Source organism: Prionailurus viverrinus, chromosome A3, assembly GCF_022837055.1.
Source record: "Prionailurus viverrinus isolate Anna chromosome A3, UM_Priviv_1.0, whole genome shotgun sequence".
Classification (NCBI taxonomy): Eukaryota; Metazoa; Chordata; class Mammalia; order Carnivora; family Felidae; genus Prionailurus; species Prionailurus viverrinus.
In genome coordinates, this window is record NC_062563.1 from 120,244,766 (window position 1) to 120,270,365 (window position 25,600).

Consider the following 25,600-nt stretch of genomic DNA (forward strand, 5'->3'; position numbering starts at 1 on the left):
GCTGCAGCATGTTAGCCTCTTGTAAGAGCGCGGAAGAGGTAACGCAGCTATCGCAGGAAGGCCAGAGAATGTTTGAGAAACTTGAGAAGTCCACAAAGCCTATTGTGGCTGCCATCAGTGGATCCTGCTTAGGAGGAGGACTTGAGGTATAGATTTATTCCAAAGTCTTTGAGACACTGTTGAGCATGTTGGTGGGAATTACAAACTGCTAACCTGTAGGCTACTGTTTTGCCTGCAAAAAGTTCTTAGAGGAGAATCAGCTTCTTAGTCATCCTCATGGCACAGAGCAAGTAAACCAAAGTGTGATGTATTCATTTTTATAAATTTAGAAGTTTTGAACTAGATCTGTAAGGTCTCTTTCAATTCCAAAAACCTGGTTCAGGTTTGCAGGGCAAAGATTCAGAAGTGTGATTCATGCTCTTGAGCTACTGAAGTCTAGATGAGACACACAGAGCAAAATATGTGTGTAAGTGCTTTGTAAATAGTAAAGATGGTGAATAATGTCAGATCTGAGAAGAGATGCTTACTAGACTGGAGCATGTAGGAAAAGAGAGGGAAAAATAAAATAACATTTATTGAGCATTTATCACATGCTGAGCTCTGTGATAAACACTTTGATATATATTAATTAAGGAAACATATGCCTGGTCCTAAAAGACAAAATCATTCCACCTATGGGTATGGTATGAGCAAAGACAAAGGTAAGCAAAACCTATTAGGACATCATAAGTAGGCCTTCTTGATTGAAAAGAAGGGTCTCTAGGTGGTACAGGCCTTCTTAACTTGGCATGCAATGGACATGGTGTGTGCACTTTTCTATTGAGAGCTTTAGCTTTCAGCAGATTTTTAGGGAGATCCACACCCCCCCAAAAAAAGGTTAATAAATTAAGGGGAAAGTATGAAATAAGGCTAGAAAGAGAAATTATAGAAAGCATCAAATGCCAGCCTAGTGAATTTCCATTTATTCTGTGGGCACATTCCTGCATTAAGTAATCTTTAGACCCTCACATAACCTAAGGTTTTATAAATGTACATTTTCTAACATTCTGATTTTCTTTCATTTGTTTGAAGCTTGCCATTTCCTGCCAATACAGAATAGCCACAAAAGATAGAAAAACAGTATTAGGTACCCCAGAAGTCTTGCTGGGGATCTTACCAGGAGCAGGAGGCACACAAAGGCTGCCCAAAATGGTGAGTATAAGCCCCCTTGTGACCTTTAGAACCTCATTACCTATAGGCCCCTTTAGATCTATTTCCTCTGGTACAAAAGGTATAACATGGGTATTCATTGTAGAATTTAGAACCAAAATAAAGTACGAGTGTATAGGATCCACAACAAATTTTAGGGGCACCTGGGTGGCTCAGTCAGTTAAGCATCCAGCTTTGGCTCAGGTCATGATTTCCTGGTTCGTGAGTTCAAAGTCCCATGTCGGGCTTTGCACTGACAATGCAGAACCTGCTTGGGAGTCTCTCTCTCTCCCTCTCTCTGCCTCAACCACTTCTCTCTGCCCCTTCCCCACTTGTGTGTATGTGTGCACAAATAAACTTGTAAAAAAATAACAATTTTATTCCTGGTGTTTAGTTTTTCAATTCCACTTTTTATTTTTTTAATTCCTTGATCAAAATGATTGATCAAGGGGGCACCTGGCTGACTCAGTCGGTTAAGCGTCCAACTCTTGATTTTGGCTCAGGTCATAATTTCACAGTTCATGGGATTGAACCCGAATCAGGCTTGCTTGAGATTCTCTCTCTCCCTCTCTGTGCCCCTCCCCTGCTTATGTACGTGCTCTCTCTCAAAATAAATAAATAATAACATTTTTAAAACTTAAAAAAATGTTTTTTATTTATTTATTTGATCAAGGTTCTTTGTTAGTCTCTGAGGAAGTATAAAGATAAATAAGATATATGTTTGTCTTTCTGGAACTTGCAGTTTTTTAAAGATTTTATTTATTTTTTACCTTTTTACCTTTTTTTTTTTTTTTTTACCTTTTTAAAGATTTTTTTTTTTAAGATTTTTTTTTTAAAGTTCATTTATTTTGAGAGAGACAGAGCATAGGCAGGGAGGGGCAAAGAGAGAGGGGGACAGAAGGTCTGAAGTGGGCTCTGTCCTCACAGCAAAGACCCGGATGTGGGACTCAACAGACTCACGAACTAGGAGATCATGACCTGAGCTGAAGTCAGATACTTAACTGGCTGAGCCACCCAGGCACCTAAGATTTTATTTTTAAGTGATCTCTATACCCATGAAGGGGTTTAAATTTCCAGCCCCAAAATCAAGAGTTGCATGCTCTACCGACTAAGCCAGTCCAGTGCCCTTTGAGCTTATGGTTTACTTTGTTCCTTCTGTGCACAGTACCATTTTACCGTTTTTTCAAATCCATGGGTCGTATTTCATGATAAATATAAGAGGCAGCCCTTTCTCCTGACTTGGATGATCTCATTGCTGTATTCTGTAGAACCAGCAGCCAACCAGACTTCTGAATTCTTTTTTTTTTTTTTTTTTTTTTTTTTTTTTTTCTGAAATTTATTGACAAATTGGTTTCCATACAACACCCAGTGCTCATCCCAAAAGGTGCCCTCCTCAATACCCATCACCCACCCTCTCCTCCCTCCCACCCCCCATCAACCCTCAGTTTGTTCTCAGTTTTTAACAGTCTCTTATGCTTTGGCTCTCTCCCTTTCTAACCTCTTTTTTTTTTTTTTTTTTCCTTCCCCTCCCCCATGGGTTCCTGTTAAGTTTCTCAGGATCCACATAAGAGTGAGACCATATGGTATCTGTCTTTCTCTGTATGGCTTATTTCACTTAGCATCACACTCTCCAGTTCCATCCACGTTGCTACAAAAGGCCATATTTCATTTTTTCTCATTGCCATGTAATATTCCATTGTGTATATAAACCACAATTTCTTTATCCATTCATCAGTTGATGGACATTTAGGCTCTTTCCATAATTTGGCTATTGTTGAGAGTGCTGCTATGAACATTGGGGTACAAGTGGCCCTATGCATCAGTGCTCCTGTATCCCTTGGATAAATTCCTAGCAGTGCTATTGCTGGGTCATAGGGTAGGTCTATTTTTAATTTTCTGAGGAACCTCCACACTGCTTTCCAGAGCGGCTGCACCAATTTGCATTCCCACCAACAGTGCAAGAGGGTTCCCGTTTCTCCACATCCTCTCCAGCATCTATAGTCTCCTGATTTGTTCATTTTGGCCACTCTGACTGGCGTGAGGTGATACCTGAGTGTGGTTTTGATTTGTATTTCCCTGATAAGGAGCGACGCTGAACATCTTTTCATGTGTCTGTTGGCCATCCGGATGTCTTCTTTAGAGAAGTGTCTATTCATGTTTTCTGCCCATTTCTCCACTGGGTTATTTGTTTTTCGGGTGTGGAGTTTGGTGAGCTCTTTATAGATTTTGGATACTAGCCCTTTGTCCGATATGTCATTTGCAAATATCTTTTCCCATTCCGTTGGTTGCCTTTTAGTTTTGTTGGTTGTTTCCTTGGCTGTGCAGAAGCTTTTTATCTTCATAAGGTCCCAGTAATTCACTTTTGCTTTTAATTCCCTTGCCTTTGGGGATGTGTCGAGTAAGAGATTGCTACGGCTGAGGTCAGAGAGGTCTTTTCCTGCTTTCTCCTCTAAGGTTTTGATGGTTTCCTGTCTCACATTTAGGTCCTTTATCCATTTTGAGTTTATTTTTGTGAATGGTGTGAGAAAGTGGTCTAGTTTCAACCTTCTGCATGTTGCTGTCCAGTTCTCCCAGCACAGACTTCTGAATTCTTAAGGAGAAGGGAAGCATATCAGACCTGGAGGCCGCAGAGCAATCTTAATATCCGACTTGAGGGCCCGCTGAGCCTTACAGCTTTGGGCACCATTGACTGCTCAGTGAAAACAAGGCTCCGCAGAAATACTCTTTGTGGGGAAGTTGATATCAGCTGGGCACAGAAAAATGGGAAGATTTATGGTGTTAATTTTCTGATAATAGGTGTGCATTCCTTTACTGAAATTTTCAAGAGAATTTATTGAAAGAATTGATATGGGTATAGAAAATACTGCTGAGTTCCTTTTGTTGTTTAATTGGTATGTTGCTAGAAACCATTCTTCTAGTAACTGCATAAGAAGCCCTGGCTGAGTTTTGTTTTTAAGCCTAAAATGCTTTTTACATTTTTTTAAGTGTGTATTTATTTTGAAAGAAAGAGAGAAAGTGTGCACAAGCAGGGGAAGGGCAGAGAGAGAGGAAGAGAATCTCATGCAGCTCCATGCTGTCAGGGCAGAGTCCAACATGAGGCTCAGTACCCTAAACTGTGAGATTGTGATCTGAGCTGAAATCAAGAGTTGAACATTCAACCAACTGAACCGCCCAGGCACCCATTTAAGCCTAAAGTTCTTTATCGAAGACATTATCGAAACTACCAGGTTTCTCAACCTCCACTAATTCCAATAAAGGAATTTTAAGTATCGGGGCACGTGGGTGGCTCAGTCAGCTAAGCATCCGGCTTCAGCTCAGGTCATGATCTCGCAGTTCGTGAGTTCAAGCCCCACGTTGGGCTCTGTGCTGACAGCTCAGAGCCTGGAGCCTGTTTCCGATTCTCTCTCTCTCCCTCTCCCTCTCTCTCTCTCTCTCTCTCTCTCTCTCTCTCTCTCTCTCTCTCTCTCTCTGTTCCTCCCCTGCTCATGCTCTGTCTCTCTTTCTAAAAAATAAATAAAGATTAAAAAAAAAAAAGGAATTTTAAGTATTATATAAATGACATAATATGTAAGTGCAGAATTTTAGGAAACATGAAATTATTTCTCCACCTTATCTATTTCATAAGACAGAAATCTTAACATTTGAATTAAAAGAAGAAATACAGACATTTTAGCTTCCACTGGAGGTGTCTAATCCCAAAGTTACCTAAAACGTGTATTGGTGTGTAAAAATTAACCGATTGGTAGATAGCATAGAAATCTGGTTTGATTTTTCTCATTTTAATATTTGCTCAGTTGAATGAGTTGTAAACTGTAATTTTCACTCTCATATTTTTTCCTCTGTACTCTGATCCTTGCTTGCATGTTAGGTGGGTGTGCCTGCTGCTTTTGACATGATGTTGACTGGTAGAAACATTCGTGCAGACAGAGCAAAGAAAATGGGACTAGTTGACCAATTGGTGGAACCCCTGGGTAAGTGGTAGCGTGCCTCAGAGTTGGGCCTTATGAATTTATTTATTAAAGAGTTAATGTCTTGAATATTGGTTAGAGTAAAATTCATACTCTTAAGAAATGAGTCATTCTGAAGAGTGAAGTTTTCTAAGTATAGCTAATACTAAATCATTTCCAACATCACCCCAGCTTCTTGTTTTATTTTATAAATTGCACATCAAGAGTACAGAATTGAATCAAGTCATTATTTTTGGTTCTTAAATTACCTGTATCATTATTCATAAAAACCTTCCTTCAGTTTTATGCATCTGTTTTAATACTACAATAAACATGTATGAAACAACCTGAGGATATTAACAGCAGTTGACATCTACAATGTGCCACTTCCTCCATACAGCATCTTTTCCTCCTCTGACCCAAGAAAACCACTATTCCACATTGTGTGTTTGTCACTGTCTTGCATTTCTTAAAAATCAGCATTACTGAGGGACACCTGGGTGGCTCAGTCAGTTAAGCATCCAACTCTTGATTTCAGCTCGGGTCATAATCTCGTGGTCGTGGTTGTGGTCATAAGAGCAAGCCTTGTGTCGGGCTCCACACTGGGTGGAGCCTGCCTGAGGTGCTCTGTCTCTCTGCCCCTCTCCCTCCCGTGCATGTGCACTTTCTCTCTTAAAAAAAAAAAAAAAAACACAGCATTATTGAGATGTTATTTATTGGACAATAAATTTACCAATTTTTAATGTACACTTTGAGTTTTGACAAGTGTATATAGCTGTGTAAACACTACCCCAATCATATAATAGGATGTTTTTAGTGTATAGCTTTTTGTGTCTTCTCTCATTTAGCCTAATGTTTTTGAGATTCATCCGAGTTGTCACATATATCAACAATTCCTTCCCATTGCTCAACGTTATGCCATTGTATAGGTATACCATAATTTGTTTATCCATTCAGTAAATGATGGAAATTAAGTGTTTCCAATTTGGGGCCGTTCAAAATAAAGCTGCTGTGAACATTCATCCACAAGTCTTTACGTGGATGTATATTTCATTTCTCTTGGACAAATACCAAAGCGTACATTGGCTGGATCATATGATAGATGTGTGTTTAGCTTTTAAGAAACTGTCAAACTGTTTTCTCAAAGTGGTTATACCATTTTGCATTCCTACTAGCAGTGTATGAGAGTTCTAGTTACCAACCACTTTGCAAGGTCAGTCTTTTTAATTTTAGAGCTTTTTCTTTTCTTTTCTTTTTTTTTTTAAGAGAGAGAGCGAGCACGGGCATGAGCAGGGGAGGGGCAGAGTGAGAGAGACTGAATCTTAAGCTAAGTGTAGAGCCCAATGCGGGGCTCAGTCTCACAATCACGAGATCATGACCTGAACTGAAATTAAGAGTTGGACGCCAGGCACCCATAATTTTAGACCTTCCAATAGAAGTGTAGTAATATCTCATTGTGGTTTTAATTTATATTACTCTAATGACCCGAGTCATTAAGTTTCTTTCATGTGTTTATATGCCTTCTGTATATATTCTGGTAAAGTGTCTGTTGAGATGTTTTGCCCATTTTGATTGAGTTTTTCTTTTTGAGGTTTTTTTTTAATGTTTTTTAAATTTATTTTTGAGAGAGAGACAGAGTGTGAGCAGGACACAGAATCTGAAATAGGCTCCAGGCTCTGAGCTGTCAGCACAGAGCTCGATGCGGGGCTCAAACTCGTGAACTGTGAGATCATAACCTGAGCCGAAGTCAGCCATTTAACCGACTGAGCCACCCAGGTGCCCCCTCTTATTATTGAGGTTTTGGAGTTCTTTTTATTAGGATACGAGTCCTTTGTGAGATCTGCAAATATTTTCTCCCTGTCTGCAGCTTGTCTTTTCATTTCTCAATGCAGAAATTCTTAATTTTGAAGGAAGGCCATTGTATCAGGATCTTCTTTCATGGACCATGCTGTTGGTGTTGTATCTAAGAAATTTTTTTCTTTCTTTTTTTTTTTTTAATGTTTATTTATTTTAGAGAGAGAGGGGTGCAAAGGGGGCTCTGTGCTGACAGCAGAGAGCCAGATGCAGGGCTCAAACTCAAGAAACGTGAGATCATAACCTGAGTGAAGTCAGACTCTTAACCAACTGAGCCACCCAGGCACCTCTAAGAAATCTTTTCTTAACAAGACCACAAAGATCTTCTCCTGTATTTTCTTCTGGAAGTTTTGTGGTTTAGCTCTTTCATTTTGGTCTGTGACCCATTTCAAGTTAACTTTATGATGGTATGAGGTAGATTGAGTTTTGTTTGGGTTTTTTTTTTTTTTTTTTTTTTTTGCAAATGAATATCCAATCTCTTGACACAGTTTATTGAGAAGACTCTTCTTTCTCCCTTGAGTTACCTTGACACCTTGGTCAAAAATCAGGTGTTTGGGTCTGTATCTGGATTTCCTGTCTCCAGTTATCTAACTGTCTTTACTTAAGCCAATAGCATACTGTCTTCATTATTGTCTTTTAGTAAATCTTGAAATCAGGTTGTATGACCCCCTCTATCATGGTTCTCTTTCAAAATTTATTTTGCCTATACTAGTGTCTTTGCATTTGCATACAAATTTTATAATCCTCTCATCCATGTCTACAAAAATACATGGTAGGATTTTGATTGAAATTGCACTGAATCATTGTATCAATTTGAGGAGAATTAACATCTTTAAAATATTGAGTCTTTTCATCATGGGTATGGTATAACTTCATTTAGTTCGTCTTTAATTTCTCTCAGCAGTGTTCTACACTTTTCATTGAATATATCCTACATTTTGTTAAATTTATACCTTAGTGCTTCATACATTTAGGACATCATGCTATTTTAACTTTAATTTCTCATTGCTAATCACTAGTATATATAAATATAATTGACTTTTGTACATGGACCTTGTATTCTGTGACTTTGCTAAATTTATTCTAGTAGCTTTTTCTATAGACTTCTAAGGAGTTTCTATGTAAATAATAATGTTGTCTATAAATATAGACATTTTGGCTTTTTCCTTCCCCATCTGGTTGGCATTTGTTATTTTTTTCTTAACTTACTGTAGTGGCTAAGATCCATAGTACAGTATTGGGTAGAGGTGGTAAAACCAGGTACTATCTTAGGGGAAGAACATTCACTCTGATGCTGTGGAGTGTATAGTGTTAGCTATAGCTTTTTTATATACGCCCTTTATCAGATGACAGACATTTCCCTTTATAGTTCACTGAAAATAGATGTTGAATTTTGTCAAATGCAGAGTACAGTTGAGCCTTTCTGCATCTAATAAGATGATTGTGTGATTTTTGTCTTTTTTAGTCTGTTAGTAATATCAGTTATACTGAGTTTTGATTATTCAACCAGACTTGCATTCCTGAAATAAACTTCACTTGGTCATAATGTATTATCCTTTGTATAACATTTTGTACAGGACTTTTATGTCTGGTCATGAGAGCTAATGGTCTCAAGGATAATTTTCTTGTGATATTTTTGCTTGGTGTTGGTATCAGAATAATGCTGGCTTCATAAAATGAATTGGAATTATTTTTTCTATTTTCTGGAAGAATATTTGTAGAATTGGTATTATTTCTTCTTTACTTGATAGAATTCACCAGTGAAGTCAGGTGGATGTGGAGTTTTCTTTGTTGGGAAGGTTTGTTTTTTATATATATATACAAATTCACTTTCTTTTATAGATATAGGGTTATTGAATAAGGTTCTCCAGTTGTTTTGCTTTTGAGTGAGAGCTGTAGTAGTTTGTTTCTCAAAGATTTTGTCCATTTTGGGGGCGCCTGGGTGGCTCAGTCAGTTAAGCGTCTGACTTCGGCTCAGCGTATGATGTCATGGCTCATGAGTTCGAGCCCTGCGTTGGGCTCTGTGCTGACAGCTCGGAGCCTGGAGCCTGCTTTGGATTCTGTCTCTCTTTCTCTCTCTCTGTCTCTCTCTCTGTCTCTCTCTCTCTCTCTGCCCCTACCCCGCTCACACTCTGTCTCTGTCTCTCTCAAAAATAAAACATTTAAAAAAATAAGAAATAAATAATTTTTAAAAAAGGAAAAAAAATATTTTGTCCATTTTATTTAACTTTCCAAATTTGTTACAGTGCAGTTGTTCAAAATACTTCATTATTATTCCTTCGATATCTTTATGCTCTGTAATGATATATATCATTTATACTCTTTCATTCCTGATATTGGTAATTTGTGTGTTCTCTATTATTTCCTTGAGAAGTCTGGCTAGAAATTTATCAAGAAATAGCTTTTAGTTTCATTGGTTTTTTTCTTTGTTTTTTTTTTTTTATGTTTATTTTTTTTTTTAATTTTTTTTTTTTCCAACGTTTATTTATTTTTGGGACAGAGAGAGACAGAGCATGAACGGGGGAGGGGCAGAGAGAGGGGGGGACACAGAATCGGAAACAGGCTCCAGGCTCTGAGCCATCAGCCCAGAGCCTGACGCGGGGCTCCAACTCACGGACCTCGAGATCGTGACCTGGCTGAAGTCAGACGCTTAACCGACTGCGCCACCCAGGCGCCCCATATGTTTATTTATTTTTTGAGAGAGGGAGAGTCAGAGCTGAGCAGAGGAGGGGTTAGAGAGAGAGAGGGAGACACAGAATCAGAAGCTGTCAGCACAGAGCCCAATGCAGGGCTCAAACTCACGAAGATCGTGACCTTGAGATCATGACCTGAGCCGAAGTCAGACGCTCAACCGAGCCACCCAAGCGCCCCTGGTTTTTCTGTTTTTTGTTTGTTTGTTTGCTGTTTTATTGTTTTCGGCTATCTCATTATTTCTGCTTGCTTTTGGGTTTAATTTGTTCTCTTTCCAGTTTCTTAAGGTAGAAGTTTAGATCATTGATTTCAGGCCTTTTTTCCTAACATAAGCATTTGAAGCGATCAACTTCCCTCTTCGCATTGCTTTATTTATCTGCATATTTTAATATTATGTTCTCACTTCCATGAAGGTCAGAATATTTTCAGATTTCTCATTATTTTTTTGACCCGTGTGTGATTTGCGAGTGTGTTACCTAATTTCCAAATATTTGCAGATGTTTCAGATATCTTTCTGTTACTGATTTCTGGTTTAATTTTGTCGTGATTACAGTCGAGCCTTATTATTTACAAGTTCCTTATCTGTAAACTTACCTACTCACTAAAATCTGTTGTGACCCCAAAATAATACTTACGGTGCTTTTGCAGTCATTAAGAGACACCTACAGAGTGGTGAAAATTTCACATCTCCCAGTGCACGTGTTCCAGCTGAAGTCAAACAAGGCAACATTTTGCGTTCTTATTTCAGCTCTTAGAGCCAACAAGTATCCTTTTCATGGTCCGTTTAGTGCCATGCTCTTCTCTTTTTGTATGTGTGTGCTTTTCGGTTGTGATTTCGCTATTTAAAATGGTGAGAGCTAGGAGTGGAAAAGTACTGGCTCAAGAGTAGAAGTATCTTTAAGGTTTCTCTTTCTTCCCGCAATAAGGAGGCCTCATCAGAGGCACCTGAAGACGACCCTGATTGGAGGAGGTCCCAAACAGACAGAAATGAGGCACTTGGGCAAAAAGGGCAAATATATGGAAGAGCATAGCCTGCAAGAGGTACCTGAGTTACTGACTACAAGTCCCATGAAAGTCTGTGATGCATTGGCTGTGCCCCAAGTCGATTGTGGGAAGGACAGCTTTCCCAGTGAGGCCTGCTGGGTAAAAGCCTTTCTAATTGCCTGTGGTTGGGCCTGAAAAATCACACTTAACGGTTTTTGGCCAGGGGCTGGATGCCTCAATTTCTACAAATAGTCATGTGGCCATAGCAGGGGTTTATAACTACCTATTTCTGTTTCCCGTTCCATATTCCTTTTGCCCCCAGGAAGTACCTCAGTTGGTCATGGTTCTTTGCCTACTAGTAGGGTGACTTTCGTTCCTAGAAGGTCTGGGCCACTAGCAATACTGCGTGAATTGAGTTGTTGTAGTTTTCCATTAACTAATTACAGGTCCTTGTAGCACTAAGAGACCCCCGAAGAGATCTGTCACAGTCAAGCCATACTCTTCCTTACTCCCATTGTGCAGTAGCAGCCCGCACCCCCTTGGTGACCAGAGTTCGTCGTCCTGGAAAGGGACTGCAGCAGTGCACTTTCAGATGGCGCCTGCATATCACACAGAGCTGTGGACAAACCGGGCCTGAGTTTTCTCTTCCCCAGTCATCTATCTGGTCATAAGAAACTCCCTGTGAGGCCCTAGGGGCAGACTGGGAGAGAGAATGAGCAGGGATATTTTGGCCACCTTTTCATACAACTTGTGCCTTTAGGGTCTCCTCAAGCCCATTTTCCCATATACCACTTCCATTCCATAATGGAGTACTGTTGCACACACGGAACTTTATGGTTTAGTGGGCCAGACAGCATCCGTTTCGTGATGGGCAGCTCAGGTCACGTGGTGATTTGCTGGCCCATGGTTAAGCTTTGAGTCTCTACTTAAGCCCGCTAACAAGCCAAAAGCTACCTGTCAGTAGGACAGTAGTTATTCACAGAGAATGGTAGGGCTTTGCTCCAAATTCCTAAGTGTCTGTACTCCAAACAGCATCTCTATCTAGCACTGACACTTCATGCCCCATCAGATCTGAATCATATGGTCCAAATAGTTTTTCTTCCTAGGCCCCGCTCAAAACTAGCAGCCTCTGAGTTACTCAGTAAAGGAGCTAGAGTAGCACACCCGAATGAAATGTTGCCTCTAAAATCCAAAAAGGCCCAGTAGGCGTTGTGCCTTGTTTTATGTGGTAGGATGGGCCGGGTGTGACAATTTATCCTTCACCTTGGAAGGGATGTCACCAGGCCCCACACCACCGGACCCTTAGAAATTTCACTTAGTTGGATATGTCTAGAGTAGTTGGTACTTCCTGTTCACCAGATTCATTTAGGATAATACCATCAATATAATGAACAGCATGATATCTTGTGGAAGGGAAGGGCAATAAACATTTCAAAAACAAAACAGTTATCTTTTAAAGAGATTAAAAGTGAGAAAGGAGTCTTTCATATTTACCCACATATTTAGCATTTTTGGTGCTCTTTCTTCTTTGTGTAGTTCCACGTTCCCTTTTGGTTTGATATTATTCCAACATGAAGAGCTTCACTTGACATATTCTGTAGAGTAGGTCTGCTGACAATTAATTCTCACCTTTTGGTTTGTTTAAGTCTTTATTTCAACTTCATTTTTCAAAGATATTCTCTTTTTTTTTTTTAATGTTTATTTTTGAAAGAGTGAAAGTGACAGAGTGCAAGTGGGGAAGGGGCAGAGAGGGAGAGGGAGACACAGAATCTGAAGCAGCCTCCAGGCCCTGAGCTGTCAGCACAGAGCCCCAGGCGGGGCTCAAACTCATGAACCATGAGATCATGACCTGAGCCCAAGTCGGATGCTTAACTGACCTGAGCCACCCAGGTGCCCCCCAAAATATTCTTGATGGCTATAGAATTCCACGTTTCTAGTATTTTTCTTTTAGTACTTTATAGATGTCAACGTTATGATGTGGCTTGCATAATTCCTAATAGAAAGTCTGTTGTTTTTATCTTTGTTCTTCTGTGTATAGTATGTCTCTCTCCCCCCTCACCCCCCGCAGCTGCTCTCAGACTTTCCCTTTATTACTGGTCTTATTTATTTATGATGTGCCTGGCTTTGTTATTGTTGCTGTTGTCTGTTAATGTTTGTTAGGCATGGGACTCATTGAGTTTCTCGGATAGTGGGCTTCTAGTTTTCATTAAATTGGAAAATTTTGGCTATTTCTTCCAATTTTTCCTATCTCCCCCCACCCTTTTTCTGGGGTTCCAATTTCACGTATGTTAGATTACTTGATATTGTCCTAAAATGAAGCAGTTTTTCTTTTTCAGTGTATATATTTTCTATATATAGAAATAGAATAGAATATATAGAAATAGAACGAAACATATATTCTATATAGAGAATATATATAGAATACTTGCCATGTATTCAAGTTTCCTGATTATAATCTATTAATCCACTCCTGTGTATTTTTCATTTCAGGTGTTGGGTTTTTTCATATCTAGAAGTAATATTTGACTCACTTTTATGTATTCAATTTCTCTTCATACGTCTCTGTTTTCCTCTACCTTCTTGAACATATGGCATGAATTTACAATAGCCTTTCTAACATTGTGTCTGTTAATCCTATCTTCATTTATGCATCTGTTTCTATCAGTCAATTTGCGTCTTGTCTTTAGGCCATTTTTTTCACGCTTCTTTTCATGCCTTTATAAAAAGAAGCCTCAGGTAGTTTCGTTTCAGGCATGTGGAGAACAGTATTCGGCCAAAGTTTCGAGGGCCCCTCTGTAGATCTCTGGAGCTCTCTTTTCGTGGAGCAGCTACTCTCGATATTCTCCTTCACAAATTCCAGTTGCGTTGGCCTCTCTACAAGCTCATTGTGACTTTCGTGGGCCTTGTGCACGTTTGCCATTCAGAAGTTTGGGGCTTGGTTCTTTCTCTTCCTCCTTCACATACTTTTAAAATAGTGCAAATGTCTTAAGGGAGAGATTGCTTGTGTATTTGTTTCAGCCTCCTCCACTCTCAGGATTTTGTTTCCTAAATACTGCAAGATTGCACAAGATTGCCTTTTCAACTGCAGCTACCCCCTCCTTCCAGGCTTTTGACTGAGAGCCTGATAGATGTCTGTTTTTACAGCTCTGTAGAAAGAGCCTTTGAATTTTGGGGGCCTAGCTCTTTAGTCTCTTGCCTCAAGCAAGTTCAATATTGGGCAGATGCCTGAAGTGGAAAATGAGTTCCGTATTTTTAGCATGCCCCTTTCTGTATAGAAGTGTACTTTGTGTACTAAATTTTATGATAACTGAAATTTCTCTCTAGTTTTTTGACACAGCTCTTCCAGCTTCCTGTATCACCTTAGAATTCCACAAATGTTCCCTGAGGAAGACTAGCTTTGCATTTGGCTTCTTCTAGTTTCTGATCTTTTGTGCATGACCACCAAAAACTGATCATTTCACTTGCCCACAGGAGCATCCTTCTGCTTGAGCCAAGTCTGATCTTCAGCCGACACCCAAAAGCATAACATACCCTCAGAAAAGAAAATGTCCAGCAATCATCAGTTCACCTCAGACAGGCTTTTCTCTCTCTGGAATTTTAGTTCATATGGTCCTCATTGCTTCCACCACTCTCTAGTTTCTTTACAAATGTGATTTTACGATTTATTCATTTTTGTCCAGTTTTGCAGCAAGAATACAGGCCTAATGAGACCTTCTTCATCTGACTCAGAATTGTTGGAAGCCAGACTGAAAGGGCTTAAGACATTGTGTTCTATCTAGAGGACATTGTTGCACCATTGCTCAGGTGTTTTTTTTGTTTGTTTGTTTTTTGAGTCCATAGTTCAGGACTCTTGTCTGACTTGGAAAGCTGTGCTGAAAGTGAAAGCTGTGCTGAAAGTTCCAATCTATTGTGTTCATTTTTACAGGACCAGGACTAAAACCTTCAGAGGAACGGACAATTGAATATCTAGAAGAAGTTGCAGTTACTTTTGCCAAAGAACTATCTGATAAGAAAATCTCTCTAAAGAGAGACAAAGGATTAGTAGAAAGTGAGTGTCTTTATTAAAGAACAGAGACAAAGGTTCTTTCCAGGGAGTTTAATTTTATTTGCTGTAAATTTGAAATGAGAAAGAGGTAATAAATGCATTATCTACTCCAAGCATAGAGGCATCCTTAAGGAGTGTAACAACAACTCTGCTCTAGGGTTCTGAACCTTACACTGGTTGGTTAAAGCCGTTTTTTTAAACTTTTTATTTTGAAAACTTTTAAGCATTAATACGAGAGTGGAATAATAGTATAATAGTGTAATAAATACCCGTGCACCCAACACCCAGCTTTAGCATTTATCAACTAATTAAACCATGTGTATAGAAGTGCTTAGGTTGCAATTTGGATTTTTTATATCAGAGTAAAGAGAAGTTCTTTCAGATAGCTGCAGTTATTGCATTTTTATGGAGTTTACAGAACAAACTAACAAGGAAGGCTAGGCTTTTTCCATGAAGTATCTAAAAGCATTTGTTTTGTTTTTTTTTTTACAGAATTGACATCATATGCCATGAGCATTCCATTTGTCAGGCAACAGATTTATAAAAAGGTGGAAGAAAAAGTACGAAAACAGACCAAAGGCCTTTATCCTGCACCTCTGAAAATAATCGATGTGAGTCTTCACCCCATATTCCCACATTTCTCATATTTCCTCCCTTTGAATAGAGCAGTATCCTTTATTGCCATTCTGAACCATGTGTTCCAGTACTAAAGTTCTTAATTCTGCTAGTGCAGTACTCACTAAAAATGAAGGAGGAGCATAGCAAGCTATGTGAGGGCTCATAAACTGACATATTTGGTAATAAGTAGTGCCAGGCATAATGCGTTTAAAACTAACTACCGGTTATAAACCAGGAAAGGAACCTATATAATATCAGTATAACAAGGCCAGTAAAAGATTGGGCATTAATTAAGAGGTAGTCAAAACAAAATTGATGGCCTCAGTCTAAACCATTGTCAGTACCTAAAATATTTCATTGACTTCTCCTTTGCCATTATTATAAAAAAGATGTAGTGATACAGACAAGTTCTGAAAAAGATCAAGGAGGGGGTGCCTGGATGGCTCAGTCAGTTAAGCCTCCTATTCTTGATTTCAGCTCAAGTCATGATCTCTTGGTTCGTGGTTTCGAGCCCTACGTCAGGCTCTGTGCTGGCAGTGCAGAGCCTGCTTGGGATTCTCTCTCTGTCCCTCTCTCTGCCCCTCCCCTGCGCTCGCTCACGCATTCTCTCTCTTCCCCCCACAAAGTAAATAAACTTTAAAAAGAAAAGGTCAAGGAGGATAATTAAAATGATCCCAGGGTTAAGAACTTCTGTCTAAAACTCTTCAGTCTTCAATCCAGAAAGTCGAAGATTAAGAGAACATATAATCAAAGACTTCAAATATGGAGAATAAATCAGTCAACAGATATGTTTTGAGGAAAAGACACCAAAATGTGTAAAATATGACACGTAATTCCCTTCCCCCATTCATCTCCCAGCCTGGGCTGGGGAGATTAGACATGTGTATGTGGTAAGGCAGGTAACTGGAGTACAAGAGGCATTAGATGCCAGCATGGGATCACTGTCAGATAATGGGGAAAGAGGAAGATTGTTAAATGCACAGAGGGAACAATCACTATGAACCAGAGAGATTAGGAAGAGCCTCATAGAATTTGACCTGAGCCCTGAAAAATGTATAGAGAGTAGGCGAAGAGAAAGTAGTACCTGGTAGGATGGGCATTTTGAGCAAAGTTACAGAAGCCAGAAAGCATGAGGCTCTACAGGGAACATTTCATGAGGTCGTTTTTGGAGGAGAATAGTGAAATATCTGCCAGAAGGCAGAATGAGCCTAGATTTTAGAAGATTGACAAGTAATGAGTTTGGAAATTTGACTTTTGTTCTGGATAGATCATAGAGATCATGGTAGTAGCAAGTAAAAACAGGTTAGAAGGAGAGACAAAGTAGACACCTGAAGTCGGAAGCCATCTTGGTAACTCAGACTTGATGTTAGAGTGAGACCCCAAGGTCGAATAGTAAAAACACGAAGGTAGTAACAGAATTGCCAAAGAGAAGAGATCCTGAGTTAAATTTTAGAAGTGTTGAGTTTGGATGTTTCAGGAAACTCAAGCAACAGGAGTGTACACAAGTCAATTAAGAATGTAGGTTTATTTATCTGTTTGTTTGTTTTTAATCAATTTGTCTTTCCCATAAATTATGGTGAGTGATTACAGGGTCACTTCTTCGTCGTTTATACTTGCCATTGTACTTGAGATAGTACTTCCCCCAAACGTTAAGTTGAATCTATAGAGTTCATGAGCCACATGATAAACCAGATGACGTGCCTAGGGAAGAATGCACAGAGGGAGAAAAGGGCTCGGGGGGACCTCTGGGGACGTGCCTGTGTTAGGAAAGCAGGGGACAGTCTGGAAGAGCAATTTAAGCAGGAGGGAAGGGAATTAAGAAGAAAAGGGAAATCTTTTCTTGGACTTGGGCAGCGCTCCAAATCCAAGAAATGGACAGAGCTGATGGCAGCTCTCTCTCTCTCTCTGTCTCTCTCTCTCTGACAAGATAACAGGGTCTAGAGGTGGATAAGGAGGTAGAGTTTGAGCTGTGGAAACTCTGTCTTTCTTTCCTACTCTGACTTTTATTTATTCCCTTCTGTTTCATTTCCTTGGATTTTATGCAAGGCCTCGGAGATGGACAATAAAGTCAGTCTTAAGCAGCCTCTCAGTCCTCCTGGCTTTCTTACTCCAATTCCAGACTTTTGACTTACTCTTTGAATATTAACAAACTACCAATTTTATTCAGCATTATTAGACATCTTGCCTACCCATCACAACAATGAACAGGTGCTTTATGTATTTTTTAGGCGGTAAAGACTGGAATTGAGCAAGGGAATGATGCTGGCTATGTCTCTGAATCTCAGGTAAAGTTATTTCCTTTCAACTTTTTATTACTAGATACAGGAAAGCCAAGATCTAAAACTCTGTATAAAGCTGAAAAAAGAAAAAGTGCCCAAAGCCTATCCCAAATTTTTTCCTTCCAGTGGTTATCACTGCTTAGGATTGATTAATCTCAATGAGTGAGTAGATGCTAAAGAACACCTTGGTGGTCCCAGCTGTTCCAACTTCCTTTCAGTAATGAGGGTTTAACTAGGGAGAGCAGGGCCAGACTGCTAATCCGTTCAAAATGAATCACTTAGATGTTTTTGTTCTGAGTTGAGCTGTTTTTGTTGTGATAAAATGAATACATTGATAGAAAATTATGTTTCTTACTTGTTAGGGCCTTGAGGTAAGACTTTGAAGGCCAGCCTCTCTTGGTGAATTAGAAAATGGAAGGAACTGTCACATACCCACTAAAAGAAGACAGAGGGGCATATGAACCAGCCTTACCTCTTCCCACTTTTCCAACAAGTTGGTGATATTGCAGATTTAAGTGGTGTGGGTTGTTTTTTAAGTTTTAAGCAGTCCTTGAAAATGGATTGCTCTCTGATAATAAGACAAAAGGTATCTGAAGAGCTTGGGACTAGTTCAAGAGAAAACATGTATTGTACTGGGTCGCTTATTACAGTCCACTCTGATTTAGACTTTTGTCTCTGATCCAGGTACATGTATACATATGTACAGAAAAATTGAAGCATAGGTTTCACAGATCAATTGTTGGCCTCACCACGTACGTTGTATGCAGTATGTCCTATCTGTTCTACTTACCACAGCCCACTAAATTTACAACAACTGATGGATCTCTACCTGCACTTTGAATATCACTGGTTTATTGAATAGACTCCACATTATTAGGGGTGCCTGGGTGGCTCAGTCGGTTAGGCATCTGATTTCAGCTCAGGTCATGATCTCACCGTCTGTGAGTTCAAGCCCCACATCGGGCTCTGTGCTATCAGTTCAGAGCCCGGAACGTGCTTCAGATTCTGTGTCTCCCTCTCTCTCTGCCCTTCCCCCACTCACGCTCTGTCTCTATCAAAAAATGAATAAACATTAAAAAAAATTTTTTGTAATTAAACAAAAATTAGAACATTGTTTTATGTTCTATTGTTTCATGTTATATTAGGACATGAGAACAACTTTATTATGGGGATTCCTCCTTTGAAGTGCTATCTGTAACCATACCAGTTAATTCTAGTAATATTGATGATGATGATAGCTGACATTGAGACCCTAGTCACTTTACTAGCATTCTCATTTAATTCCAGCAATACTGTAAAATAAGTGTTGTTTTTCCCGTTTAAGGATAAAGAAAGCTTCACAACTGGGAAATGGCAGGGTCAGGATTCAAACCCGGTTCTGTCAAACCCAGACTCTAAGTCTCATGCTGAGATTTGCTCTCCATAAGTGTTAGGGCACTTTTCAAAGTGGCAGTTGTCACGTGGGGTGGACCAGAGTTGGGAGTCCTACCGCCTGGGTGTGAGTTCGATTTCTGTCACTCCAGGTGGTGTGGTCTTAAGCTTAATTTGTCCGGGCCTCCTCTTTCCAGCCTTTAAAATGAGAAGGTTGGTTGGGATGACTGTGCAGGTCTGTTTGGGCCCTGACACTCCAGTTCCATGAAAAAGGTTGGTTACTGCCACCTCTGGTGTACATAGTCTGAGAGCTCCAATGTATCCATAGCATCTTCAAAACAGTTGTCGGAAAGTGCTGCAGGTGAGAAGGCCCCACCCAGGGCTTCACGTGTTACCTCTGCTCTGCAGACAAACCTGACCGAAGGAACCCCCGTCACTGAGACTGTGAAATTCCACCTTTTCTTGTTCTCCTTTACTTTTCAGAAATTTGGAGAGCTTGCAATGACCAAAGAATCAAAGGCCTTGATGGGACTTTATCATGGTCAGGTCCTGTGTAAGAAGAATAAATTTGGAACTCCGCAGAAGGACGTGAAGTAAGTTAAATGCCACCTAGGGCGCCTTGGTGGGTTTCTCTACAGAGCTAGATTTATACCTTCGGTCTTCCCTACGCCTCCTCTGTCCTGAGCACATTAGATCCGTTTTCCTACTAAGAACTTTTTGACTTTCAAAGTGCTGCCTGGGCTGAGTTTTCTCCAGGCGCCCCCCCCCCCCCCCCAAAAGGGCTTCTATAGAGGCTTTCTTGTCTCACTATTGATGTCCCCTGGAAGTCTGGTTTACATCCCCTGTTCCCAAACCAAACACACTCTGCACTGTTTAATGGTCTTGTCTCTCCCTGTGACTTGAGATACCATCTCTGGGAACTCATACTTTCTCATTAAAAAAAATAAAGCCTCGTTCAGATTATTAAAGGCTTTTCCTTCCTCTAGCTTACAGCCTAAACATTAAAGATTCTACTTGCCTGTTTCATGTCTCTTCTTTTCAGAAAGCCTTTCAGTGCTACACTGCCCAATAGCTCTTCAGCATTTTAAATTTAATAATGCTCCGGGGTGCCTGGGTGGCTCAGTTGGTTAAGTATCCGACTTCGGCGCAGGTCATGATCTCACAGTTTGTGGGTTTGAGCCCGGCATTGGGCTCTGTGCTGACGGGTCAGAGCCCAGAGCCTGTTTCAGATTCTGTGTCTCCCTCTCTCTCTCTCTGCCCCTTCCCTGCTTGCACTCTGTCTCTCTGTCTCTCTCTCTCTCTTTCAAAAATAAATAAACATTTAAAAAACAAAATTTAATAATGCTCCTAGACTCATCTTCTAGCTCAGTGGTTTCCATCCTGGGCATTGTTGCCCCCCCCCCCCCCACCCCCCCACAGCATCATTTGAAGATGCCTGGAAACATTTTTGGTTGTCACAGCTGCTACTGGCATCTAATGAGCCAGAGGTCAGGGATGCTACTAAACACCCTACAGTGCATGAAACAGGCCTCTAGTCTGGGGCGCCTGGGTGACTCAGTCGGTAAGTGTCCAGCTTTGGCTCAGGTCATGATCTCGTGGTTTGTGAGTTCGAGCCCCGTGTCAGGCTCTGGGCTGACAGCTCAGAGCCTGGAACCTGCTTCAGATTCTGTGTCTCCCTCTCTCTCTCTCTCTCTGCCCCTCCCCTGCTCATGTTCTGTCTCTCTCAAAAATAAACATTAAAAAAATAAAAAATAAACGGGTGCCTAGGTGGTTCAGTCGGTTAAGCGTCTGACTTCGGCTCAGGTCATTGTGGTCAGTGAGTTCAAACCCCGTGTTGGGCTCTGTGCTGCCAGTTCAGAGCCTGGCGCCTGCTTCAGATTCTGTGTCTCCTCTCTCTGCTCCGCCCCTGCTCAACGCTCTGTCTCTCTCTGTCTCTCAAAAATGAATAAATCTTTAAAAAAAAAAAGTTTTAATAAAAAAAAAAGAAAGAAACCTAATGAGCCACTCCAAACTCATATATGAGTATGATTCATATATGCAGACCCCTGTCTGCATATACTTTTTACTGTCATATGTAGATAGCATATACCATCTGGAAAGGTGTTGTTATACCAAATACACAAAAAAGACAGGCAACATCCACATGAATCTCCTATAAGAAGAAATTAAAAAATGAGAATCAAAATACAAAAAACAACCATAATACAGAAGAAAACTGTAACACAACACTTCCAAACTTGAATTAAATATCCTTAAATAAGTATTTGCAGATAAGAAAAAATCACCTTGGCTCAGAAATGCAAAAACTTAGGGACGCCTGGATAGCTTAGTAGGTTAAGCGTCTGACTTCGGCTCAGGTCACGATCTCACAGTTCGTAAGTTCGAGCCCCGCATCAAACTCTGTGCTGACAGCTCAGAGCCTGGAACCTGCTTCAGATTCTGTGTCTCCGTCTCTCTCTGCCCCTTCCCCTGCTCATGCTCTGTCTCTCTGTCTGTCTCAAAAACAAACATTAAAACAAAAAATTTTTTAAGACATTCAAAAACTTAGAACTAAATGGGCAGAAAAATAGGATGATATAAGAGTTGATCTAACTTGGGAAATCAATTGAGGAAAAAGGTAACATCATCTTAGAAATGAGGATTTAATTGGGAATTCATTATAGGGTACTCAGGGCAGAGTAGGTTGAACAGAATTGAATAAAGAACCTCGAAGAACTGAAGAAAGGGGATCCTTTTTCCTGCTTTCCCAGTTGTAACACCTCTGCTTCCTCCACTTCTGTCTCTCTGGGCTCTTCCCCCTCACCTTGGATAATGACTTGAGTTCCTTATCTGTGTTCTCTTTTTATAAATTAATTTCTCTATGCAGAGAATGCATTCTTATTCTCTTTAAGAAAACTGTTTTAGGGGCGCCTGGGTGGCTCAGTCGGTTAAGCGTCCGACTTCAGCTCAGGTCACGATCTCGCGGTCCGTGAGTTCGAGCCCCGCGTCAGGCTCTGGGCTGATGGCTCAGAGCCTGGAGCCTGCTTCTGATTCTGTGTCTCCCTCTCTCTCTGCCCCTCCCCCGTTCATGCTCTGTCTCTCTCTGTCTCAAAAATAAATAAATGTTAAGAAAACTGTTTTAAATGAGATTAAATATTAACTGATACTCTTTTGTGTTTATGGTTTGAATGTTGTAATATAAAAGGGACCCTTCGGTATAAAGCCTGTAACTTGCTCTTTTTATTCAGTAGTATGACTTGGAGACTATGTATATTGGTACATATCAATTAACTCCTTCCTCTTAATCTTTTACTGCTGGATTGATGGCTGTTTCCGATTTTTCATTATTACAAACATTGCACAACTGTTCATCACAGCCTGTCATTGTGTACATAAGTGCATTTCACTAGAGTACAGAATGAGATGTAGAATCATTGGGTCATAGAGTATGTGATTTTTAGCTGTAAGAAATTTGCCCTCCAAAGTAGGGCAAATGCATACTTCCGTCAGCCATGCAGTGAAAAAAGCAGTTTTTGTACATCTTCACTGATGCTTTTTTTTTTTTAATTTTTTTTTTTTTTTAACGTTTCATTCATTTTTGAGACAGAGAGAGACAGAGCATGAACGGGGGAGGGGCAGAGAGAGAGGGAGACACAGAATCGGAAGCAGGCTCCAGGCTCTGAGCCATCAGCCCAGAGCCCGACGCGGGGCTCGAACTCACGGACCGCGAGATCGTGACCTGAGCCGAAGTCGGCCGCCCAACCGACTGAGCCACCCAGGCGCCCCTCACTGATGCTTTTAAACTTTTTGCTAATCTGGTAGGGGAAGAATATCCCATTTTAATTTGCATTTCCCAGGGAAGTTGAGCATCTTTATTGGCAGTTTGAGTTTTTTTCTTTAGTGAATTGCTTTATATAAGCCCTGCCCATTTTACTGGGTTGTCCATTTTGTTTTGTTTTTTGTTTTTTTTAAGTATATTTATTTTGAGAGGGGGCTGGAGAGAGAGAATCCCAAGCAGGCTCCATGCTGTCAATGCGGAGCCCAATGCAGGGCTTAAACCCACAAACCATGAAATCATGACCTGAGCCAAAATCAAGAGTCATGCTTAACTGAGACACTCGGGCATCCCGTCCTTTTTTGTTGTTTTTTAAGTAATCTCCATGGCCAACTTGGGGCTCAAACTCATGACGGTGAGATCAAAAGTCACACACTCCACTGAGTAAGGCAGCCAGGTACCACTGGGTTGTCTTTTTTTAATTGATAATATGCATGTTCTGTATTTCCCAAGTTGTAATTCTTTGCTGCTATATGTTGCAGATTTCCTCCTATCCTATGTTTATCTTAATTTTGTGCGGTCATTTGTGTAACAGAAATTTTTAGTTTTCACACAATAAATGTATCAATCTTTTCAGTCCCTGTTTTTTGTTTTTTGTGTTTTTTTGAGAGAGAGAGAGAGAGAGACAGACAGACAGACAGACAGACTGAGCATGAGTGGAGAGGGGCAGAGAGAGAAGGAAAATCCCAAGCAGGCTCTGCGCTGTCAGCACAGAGCCCCGTGCAGGGCTCGACAATGAAATGTGAGATCATGACCTGAGCTGAAATCAAGAGTCAGATGTTTAACCAAGTGAGCCACCCAGGCGCCCCTCAGTCTGTTCTTTATATGTATGTCTCTATCCTGTTTTCTCATTGTTCTCCAGTTACTTAACATTAACCGTGTAAGTGTGTTACTACAAAGTTACATTTGAAAGTTGCTTCCAGGACTTGAAATTAGGTTTCCTTTTTTGGGTCATAAATATGATTTCTGAACATTATAATCAGAATTGTTAGGAATGAAACTTTAACCTGTATTACAACTCTAATTTATGTCTACATAGTGCTGTAAATTTAGGCTTCTTTTTTGAAGGAAATCGTTCTGGAAAAAATTTTTTATTTGCTCTGGGAGTATGGCACATTGCTCCGGAACTATGGAAAACTAAAAAGAGGGGCGCCTGGGTGGCTCAGTCAGTTAAGCGTCCGTCTTCGGCTCAGGTCATGATCTCACAGTTTGTGAGTTGGAGCCCCGCGTCGGGCTCTGTGCTGACAGCTCAGAGCCTGGAGCCTGCTTTGGATTCTGTGTTTCGCTCTCTCTCTACCCCTCCCCTGCTCACGCTCTGTCTCTCTCTGTCTCAAAAATAAATAAAACATTTTTAAAAATTTAAAAAGAGGGGCGCCTGGGTGGCTCAGTCGGTTAAGCATCCGACTTCAGCTCAGGTCATGATCTCACAGTTCGTGAGTTCGAGCCCCGCGTCGGGCTCTGTGCTGACAGCTCAGAACCTGGAGCCTGCTTCACATTCTGTGTCTCCCTCTCTCTCTGCCCCTTCCCTGCTCATGCTGTGTCTCTCTCTGTCTCAAAAATAAATAAACATTAAAAAAAATAAAAAAATTTAAAAAGAGTAATCAGGTATGATCTCTGGCCCATGAAATGCTTAGAATGTAATTGAGAGGACAAAAATAATGTGGATATATGGAGGTATTATTGGGGGATAGCGGGGTTAGGTCTAGAAGCAAAGAAGCCATCCAGGAGAATTTTGATCTAATCCATATAAGGAGTAAAATTGGCACAAATTTCAGGAGAAATGAAAACTTACTGGAAAATGGTAAAATCACTAACAAGTTAAGTGGAAGAAGTGGTATGTCTTTGGACACATCACTGCAAATTGGCTTTTGTTTGGAAAACAGAATACTCATGTTGACTTCAGAATAAACCAGGTTGTTTTGTTCTCAGTGATCTTAAGGTATGATTGAAGATCAATATAGTTCTGTCTTCTTGTGTAGGCCAACTCTTGTAGACCTAATGGATTTTTGCATTTAACTCCGAAAATCACTTATTAAAGGCATATTTTTACAGATAAAAATTGTTTAAAATACCTTATCATTGTGCCCACTTTAGTTGGTGTACTGGATTATAACTTGGACAGTCTCCCACTTTTACTGAAGTGATAAGTTTACCAAAAGTCACTTATGCTTTCCTTCTAGGCACCTAGCCATTCTTGGTGCAGGGCTGATGGGGGCCGGCATCGCCCAGGTGTCTGTGGATAAGGGCATAAAGACCATCCTTAAAGATGCTACACTAGCCGGACTGGACCGAGGACAGCAACAAGTGTTCAAAGGGTGAGCCAGCTCTCCGCCTCTGTCAGCAGAATGCTGTTTGTTTTTTGCCATTACAGGTTCCTTTTTCCTGAACGTGGTGAGTACTGGATGCTCAGTAGTTAAGCTGTTTCCTTTGATTTTTAGAAACCGTGATTCCTTTCCCTTCATATTGTTGTACATATTATGAACCATGAACGTCACTGGAATCTGTAATGTCTGAATGCAGAAGAGAAAACTATCAGATATTTTTAAATGCCATTTATTTTATGCTTTGGTATCAAGACTAGAAATCCTCGTGTTTGTGAATTTTGATAGTTTGCATTTCACTGCTGTATTGTCATGGAACATTGAAACAGCATGACTCTGTGGAAGAAGAGGATGTGAGGAAATGTGTCATAACTGCAAATTGAAGGTTGGGGCTGGGATCAGAACTCGTGTACCTTATATTTCTTGGCTGCGTTACTGTGGAGAAGCAGGTAACAGATTTGGTTGCACAATGTCTGAGTCTTTACAGA

The 25,600-nt window shown here is 40.4% G+C and overlaps 1 protein-coding gene across 1 annotated transcript in view; it reads left to right on the forward strand.

Annotated features, from left to right (window-relative positions):
* HADHA (hydroxyacyl-CoA dehydrogenase trifunctional multienzyme complex subunit alpha) overlaps positions 1–25,600 on the forward strand; it is a 51,213-nt gene that overhangs the window by 13,687 nt on the left and 11,926 nt on the right. The window contains exons 5-12 of the mRNA XM_047851543.1: positions 8–146; positions 1,072–1,191; positions 5,057–5,159; positions 14,590–14,712; positions 15,202–15,320; positions 17,556–17,612; positions 19,461–19,570; positions 24,972–25,106. Coding sequence (XP_047707499.1) covers positions 8–146; positions 1,072–1,191; positions 5,057–5,159; positions 14,590–14,712; positions 15,202–15,320; positions 17,556–17,612; positions 19,461–19,570; positions 24,972–25,106 — 906 coding nt within the window. The remainder of the gene's footprint in view (positions 1–7; positions 147–1,071; positions 1,192–5,056; positions 5,160–14,589; positions 14,713–15,201; positions 15,321–17,555; positions 17,613–19,460; positions 19,571–24,971; positions 25,107–25,600) is intronic.